This window comes from Populus alba, chromosome 12, assembly GCF_005239225.2.
Source record: "Populus alba chromosome 12, ASM523922v2, whole genome shotgun sequence".
Taxonomy (NCBI): Eukaryota; Viridiplantae; Streptophyta; class Magnoliopsida; order Malpighiales; family Salicaceae; genus Populus; species Populus alba.
The window spans coordinates 5723031-5730983 of NC_133295.1; the positions used below are offsets into that span (position 1 = coordinate 5723031).

A 7953-nucleotide genomic window follows, 5' to 3' on the forward strand; every position below is an offset into this window, starting at 1 on the left:
CACATGAAAAAATTATGGTTTAATATGAGAATATTAGTAGAATTTAAGTGTTTAAATTGAGAAATATCTTCAATTGTAAGTATTATATTATCAAGAAAAAGATATATATTAAAATATAATTTGAGATTATAGAATGTATGTAAACATATCCCACATAAAAAATAAACTCTCCCCTCTAAAGTTTTTATAAAAACGAACTTCTATATAGTACTATAATAACTTGTACCGAGTATCATAAGTTTATGGAACCTATTTTGTGAGCTTCATAGAATGTATGCATGTGCTTGTGTATATATGCGAATTTGTGCGCATGTATGTCAAATATTGGCATTTGAAACTAAAAAGTTGAAAATAATAATTAAAATTATTTTTGAAAGTTATTCAATTTATTTAAAAAGAAAACACTTATTTATTAGTGTTATTTTAGTTTCTATAAATATTTTTTTTTATTACGCTATGCCAACTAATTCTCCTTCTATTTTTTTTTTTTCAATGATAAAAGGGTATAGTTAGAATTAATTTATATGTCATTTGAGCCTCTTTTTTTGACGATATTAAAAGTGCTCTTCGAGGTTATTTTGATGCATTTAGAGAGATAAATTCCTTCATGCGTTAGTCTTATGATTTGAACTCGGAAGTCAAAGGAATGTTCATATTACATCCTTAAAACACCACATCAATCCTATAAAACTTCCTGTCTTTTCTTCAGATTCTTAAAACAGTCTAAGTACATGAATGTGTACTAAAAGTAAGTTTCTCACTGCTCTAAAAGCCTATTTCAATATATTGTTTTTTTATTTTTAATTTTTTATCCTGAACTTAATTTCTCTAAAGGAATCCATCAAGTACAAATGGCTTCATAGTTAGGAATTTCAAATGTCCTACATTGTAAAACTTGCACCGGCGCATGCATTACTCTCTTAAACTTGTTATCATTGTCAATAATGGCATGCATGGTTACATAAGCCATGCATGGAAAAGAGGGATCGGAATTTGATCGACAAAATAATGCATCGAGTAACAAGGTTGGCCTTAATTTAGAAGAAAAGATTTATGAAATCCTTAATTTTTATTGAACTAACAGGTGGAAGAGTTGTGAAGCGGAACATGAACATAACAGGAACGAAGAACCAGGGATTTTCCTTCATTTCGACATTGAATTACAAGTACTCCACCAACTTGACACTCGAACGTTTGGAGACCTTTCCCCGACTTCACAAACATATACGAAAGGTTCCCAACTTGTACAATATCTAACTACAACATTTAACAGTGATAACAGCATTATTCTTGGGTATGAGCTTTGTGTTCTGAGTCACAATTTGAATACCCCTCTTGAACATTAACAGAAAAGTGTGTGTTAGTTTCAACTTTAATCATAGTTTTACCAATTAATGGAGTCCAAACTGAATGGTTGCTCCTGCTGTGGCTGTGGCGCTGAGTCTAAAACCTTAGAAGAAGAAGCTTGGAAATTTGAACCTAAATCAGCCCCGAACTCATGAGGGATCCCATTTGTCAGAAACGAGTAATTTGTAGTTGTAGCTTCTCTTTGTTGATAACTCCTGAGTTGCAATGCTTTGAGCAGCAAGGAATTCATGGTAAGGTTTGTGCTTAGCAATCCTGAAGGCCATGAGAGTGAAGGGAGAGTTGCTGCTTCTCTTGCTGCAGCCCAATTCACGTGCGAGTCCATATTTACATTGCTTTCGTTGTTGTAACTGTGTGCTAAAATGTTATTGAATCCACTGGATGAATTGGCAATATCTCCGAACTTATCATTGACAATTGAGTTTGTATCACATGGAGACCCTAGAGATTGCTGAGGTGATGGTTCCTGCTGTGGTTTTTTGACTTCTGTGCTCTTCTGAAAAACCCTACAAACTACCCATTCCTCCTGTGAGAATGATCAGTCAAGAAATTAGCTAGCCTTATGAACCACGACCACATAGAAAATGGAATGATAATAAACGTGTAAAGATTGAAATGTCGAGCACGTATTCATTACCTTTGTGGACTTGAAAGGATGCTTGTCTTCTAGCCTGTACTCATGCATAACCCAGTTACTTTTCTCACCCCTTGGGGCCCTACCCCTGTAGAACACTAGGGTTTTCTTCATTCCTACCAGCACTCCAGCACGGAAGATTTCCTTGTCTTTCCCTGTGGTTTTCCAGTAGCCTGCTTCTGTGGCTCTGTTGGTTCGGAGTCCAGTTGGGTATTTTCTGTCTCTCAAGCTAAAGAAGTACCATTCTTTCTCTCCCATGGACGCCTTGCCTGTACAATATGCATGTTAATTTAGAATCACTCCTTTTGGCTTTTCTTTCGGTCTCATTTGATTTCTTCCATTGTAGAAGAATCAACAATGGCTACAAATACGATGAGATAGGAAAATCAATGCTTAATTGATAATGAAAAAAACCAAATTTTGACTGCATACTTGTGCCACCAATGTTAGCGATGAAATCATGGAAATCATTGAAATATCCTCTTTTTTTTTTATTTTTGGTTGAGCATTTGATTCGAAATTAAGGATCTTGTTAACAGAAGGAAAAAAGAAAGAAAGAAAAACAAGATATAAGGAATAGTTTGTGGTTTATTTAAGTAGTGGAATGTCTCCTCTATTTAATGAAGCTTCATGTTTGAATTCAAATGAGTATACTTGTTTGAGAAGAATAGTGAATAAAACAATGAAGTGAGAATTGAGTTCAGAATAGCCGAGAGGCAAATATATCAAAGTTTAAGGGAGAATTACTGTTAATTAAAAAAAGACAAAAATCAATAAGTAGTGGAATTTCAAATTTAATGACAAAAGTGGTGCTGTGAATATTTTGAACTCTTGAGAAATGTAAATTTATCTTGTTTTGATTTTTTTTATGGTAATATATTCTTGTATTCGTCAAGTTCTTCAAAATAGTAAAACATATATGATTCGATTTGTATTCTATATCATCATCTAGCGTTTGGCTCTCATAAAAGATCTAAAAAAAAAAAAAAATTGTGAACAAGAATTAATCCAATCTTCTATGTATACACATAAACACCCTTTAGGACATATACAATGTTGTCACAACTTCCAGTTTTCAAGGGGATAGTCCAGGCTTCTCAGCATGGCAGTGATCGTATAAGGTTTAATACCTATCTTCTATGTATACACATACACACCCTTTAGGACAAGTTGACTAATTTAGAGACAATGTTACTTTTACGTCAACTTTCTCGACTACAGAATTGACAAGTGATTAGTTAAGAAACGGAAGAGGTAGAGGTAGATAACGTGTCCAAATACTGTAAAAAATAAAAAGGATTATTTTATCGCTTTTTGGAATTTTCCACGGCCGACCTTTTCCTTTCCCATTCCTCGTTTTTGACAAAATGGTAGAATTAATCACGTACGGCCTTGCTTAGAAATAATTGTACAATGACAATTACCCAAGAAATTTCTCAAAGTGATTAAATTCATGGACAACTTATTTGATGCTCCAGAATCCAAACACTAGAAGCATAAATGGAGAACTGCAGACAAAAGCAGGAAGAAAAACTTTGAAACATGCATAATAATGATGATGATGATTACCTGGGAGATCCCAAGGTTCACACTTGTTGAGATCAACATCTACCATGGCTTTGGAGGTGAAACTGGTGTCTGATACCTTGCGTGTTAGATAACATGTAATGAGCTCTTCATCTGTTGGATGGAACCTGAATCCAGGAGGAAGATTTTCCTCCATTTTCAAGCACTAGCTAGCTAAGAGCAAACAAGAAAATATGGAAACCCTAGACAGAACACGGATCGGATGATGCTTGCAAACAAAGCCTTATAACATCAACAAGAAGAGCAAGCAAAGGGAGCTGGTCCTTTTATATATAGATCTTCCTTCAAGAAGAAGCAGGATCGACTTGGCAGTCCATTTTTTTATCCTGATAATTACAGCTAACACGTTGACAAAGATGGTGCATGGAAATCTTGATTTTCTTATGCTGCCTAATTCTCCAAAATGCCATCATCGTGCGAGGGCTAGAAAAATGGTTTGCCAAACTGTCACTAGGGTTGTAACAATATTACAGGAAAACCTAGCATTTCTGGTATTGACCATGATGAAGACACGAAGAACTGGCATGTATTGACTTAGCTCTGTGGCGAAAATTTGTGCACGAGGGTTGAGCCTTGGTTACACCAGATTTGTTTATACGTTTCTTGTCCAACCACCTTCACCCATTTCTACCCGCCCAGCTCTTGACCAATCAACGGGAACATAAGGTCTTCACTACTACACCAATTAATATATTTTCTACACTTGCCCGTCCTTGCATCATATCTCTGCATGTTTATGTGAAATGGGAGTGTTTAGGGTTTTTTTTTTTTAGTAAATTATCGCTTAAGAAATTTAATATATATTAATCGTGGCCACATCAAACATAAATACCCATGATGATTGTTGTTAAGAAAAAAAAAAGATGACAATTTGTTATTAATTGGAAGCAAGATTTGTCATCACTTTTCACGCGATAGGTATAAATACAGGGAACCACAGCTTTTTTTAAATAATGAGGTGATCTAATCCAGTTTGAGAATTGAGATTATATATATAGCTACTAGGCTATATAAAACAGAATGAGAAATGTTTATTATCCATCATATTATGTTTATTATAAATTAGTTTTTAGAATAATACTAATCCTTTAACACCCTTGACTCATTGTAATTTCAATTTTAATTAAACAGTGGTGCTAGAGAAATTAATGATTATTCAGGATAATGTAGTAAAATGTTAACCCACACGAATAAATCAAGAGGTATAGTTTTGACAACATATATGAAGAGTGTTGGTTCCAAGTCTATCTATTAATTGAGGTTCTAAAATATAATTTATATTATTTTCTAACAATAAGTGAAAAATCTTTACACTATATTATGCTTAATTTTTTATCAAATAGATGAGGTCCTTATATTATTTTGTGTTTAATTTTTTTTATTAAAGATTCAAACTTGTAACCACTTAATTATCAAAGTCCTGATACCATATTAAAAAAACTAATTCATTACAATAACTTAAATTATTAGATAAGATCTTAAGAATATAATCTATATTATTAGATCTCAAAATATAATTTATATTATTTTTTAATTTCAATTCTTGTAGGCTATCAAGCATGAACCTCTTCCTAGTAGCAAGGACTCTCGTTGATTCAATATTTTATGTAAATCATTACAATTAATCTGACACTGTGAAAGATTGGCAGTGATGTCCAAAAAAAGTATCGGTATCCCACAACTTTTAAAACTAAGAATTACGTACATACTACAATTATCATAGTCATATATAATTTCGTTGATGAGACTACATTAAGATCTTATATATATACATGACTGCTTCAGATCTTGATGCATGCTATTGTATTTATTTAAATATATGTGGACGAAGGTTACAAAGAGTGGTTAAAATGGTCACCAAACCAGGCGACTGTATCTTTGGTAAGAATTTCTGTTGGATCTTTCCTTCATTCTTCCCTTTTGTCATCGAAACCCTATCAATTTCAATCCTAACAAGAACAACTTCTAAACTTTGATTATATTTCCCCCACGAAGAAAATTAATTATCCATTTTTTTATGCAGCCTGGCACGTCGGCATCTGCGGGATTTGATTTTTGTGGAAAGGAAAGTGTCTAGGTGCTCCTGGCTATAAACATAAACGCACAGAAGAAGACCTTGGTATATCGAATCATCAAACTGAACGCCACTGTTGCAGGGAATATCTCCGCGAGTTAAAGGGTGGAAATATAGAACAAAGAATTACCATCTACAAAATACCGAGAGTTCAAAAATTAAGAGTTTAATTTTGATTGATGAAAGTCCTGTTAAGAGGAAAATTTTAATTTGAGAAGAAAATTTTAAAATTAGATGTTTAATAACTCAATTGAGATTTTTCTAGGTTTAATTTAATTTATTGAAAGCTTAATTATAAGGAAAATTGGTTTTTAGATTCAATTTGGGCTTTAATTGAAAAGAATTGAAGTGTGGGGGTTGAATTGCAATGTTGAAAAGCTAACTTGGTCAAATTAAGGGCTTAATTGTACAAATATTAAAGTTTGATAGGCAATTAAGGACTTGATTGAAGAAATTCAAAACCAATAACTAAATTGTAAAAGATACGAGGCTTCAAAGACTTAAATCGACAAAATCAAGGGTCAAATTAAAACAATTGAAAGTTTAATTGTTAATTGAGGGTCATTTTGCATAAAATCAAGAACCAATGACCTAATTAAAAAAATGTACTGAACTTTAAGGCTAGCAATTGAGTTTGACGAGGGTGGAATTAAATGAGATTAAAAGCTGAGAGACAATCACTTGTGCAATTAAAAAAAATTAGAAGAATAGGAATTTAAGTGAAAATTCTCAAAATCCAAATTAAAAACCCTATTTTTAGAGTTTAACCTAAACAACACGTAACTTATATTTAATGAAGGGATCAAAAGATATATCATTCAGTCATTGTTTAATCTTTTTTTATATAGTTTTGTTTGATCGAGTTGGCACATTCAAATGAATGAATGCAAAGCTATAAACCTTCAAATCAAGTAAGATTAGATCCAAAAAAAAGGTACTCTATCAATTTCAGGTAAGTCAACAATGATAATGTTACTTTCTCAACTATATACTCCTCCCTCATCCTCTACTACTACAATCACCTTTATTATTTGTATATTATTAATAAAATCATTTTATAATTATTATTTATTTTTATTTAGAAAATAAAGCATTAAAAATTTAAATTTTATTTTGATTCTCCAAAATCAATATGAAAATTAAAATGTCATTTTACCATTCCACCATTCCCATTCTGATTTTGGATCTTTCATTTTGATAACCAAATGAAATCTTGTTAGACAATTTTAATAATACATCCTCGATCAGGTATATTTAAAAGAAATAAATTCTCAAAATATTAATTTTAAATTTAGAGAATTAGAAAAGAAAGTAATTAAAGCCCTCACACACCACCTAGTTCCAAATCTTGTTTTGTTACATGTTACAATAATTCCAGCCCAGCAATTAGATGAAGGTCTACATAATTTTTATTATTAATTAATTATAATATTTCAAAAGAATTCCATTTCCAGTCTCAATTTGTAAATTGAGAACCTATATAATTTTTAAGAGCTATTCTCTTAATAAAAGGTCCTTTTATATATATATATATATATATATATATTGTGCTAAATAAAAAGTTACTTCTGCATTTGTGCGCTCGTATATATTTGTGAGTGGGCTGGAAAAAAGCCTGATTTAGAGAACAAAGCAAGAAGTCCATTTATGTACACGTAAGATCTGCCGAAGTGGAACTAGAATGGGCTTGCGTTTAGCAAGCGGGCGTTATTATTATTTTTTTTTTTATTTGACATAAGGATTAAGAATGATAATTAATATTTATAGATCAGATTTTTACTATATTCATCCTACCCAACAGAAGAAAAAAAATTATCTATATCTTCTCCATCAGATTTTGAGTTTTTATATGAGTATTCATCATCCTATTACTATTTATTATTCAATATAAAAAATTAATATATATATATACACACACCAACAATTATATACACACACAAATGAATATATTTCAGGTTAAATTTTAATTGAGTTTGATAATTTCAGGTTAAATTGTCATCCTCAATAAAGACCCCCTAGGATTGTGAATCTAAATATTAATTTACCTCTTTTAAGTCTTATGGCCAGTACAAATTTGGCCCCAAAAATATTGCTTATGCCATTGTTATCAAATAAATTTTTATTCTCGGGATAGATCTTGTGTGGATGTTTTAACTATCTCGCAATCAAATAGATATATAGTTTAATTCACATAAACAACAATAAATTAAATCAAAAGAGATCATTTCTCTTAATTATAATTCTTAGATTAAAAAAATAAACAACAAAGGTTTCTTTATAGAAAAACTTAAGA

The 7953-nt window shown here is 31.5% G+C and overlaps 1 protein-coding gene across 1 annotated transcript; it reads right to left on the bottom strand.

Annotated features, from left to right (window-relative positions):
• Positions 1 to 1108: 1108 nt before the first annotated feature.
• On the bottom strand, positions 1109 to 3825 carry LOC118030189 (NAC domain-containing protein 100). The gene is made up of 3 exons (XM_035034185.2): positions 3569 to 3825; positions 2003 to 2268; positions 1109 to 1891 (listed from the first exon to the last, which is right to left on the bottom strand). The coding sequence occupies exons 1-3, from the start codon at positions 3720 to 3722 to the stop codon at positions 1385 to 1387; spliced, it is 927 nt and encodes a 308-aa protein (XP_034890076.1). The 5' UTR covers positions 3723 to 3825; the 3' UTR covers positions 1109 to 1384.
• Positions 3826 to 7953: the final 4128 nt, after the last annotated feature.

Coding starts and splice junctions, on each gene's coding strand:
- LOC118030189 (XM_035034185.2), bottom strand. CDS start 3,722: ATGGAGGAAAATCTTCCTCCTGGATTCAGGTTCCATCCAACAGATGAA. Junction 2,269..3,568: donor TGAACCTTGGGATCTCCCAG/GTAATCATCATC, acceptor CATATTGTACAG/GCAAGGCGTCCATGGGAGAG. Junction 1,892..2,002: donor ATCCTTTCAAGTCCACAAAG/GTAATGAATACG, acceptor TCATTCTCACAG/GAGGAATGGGTAGTTTGTAG.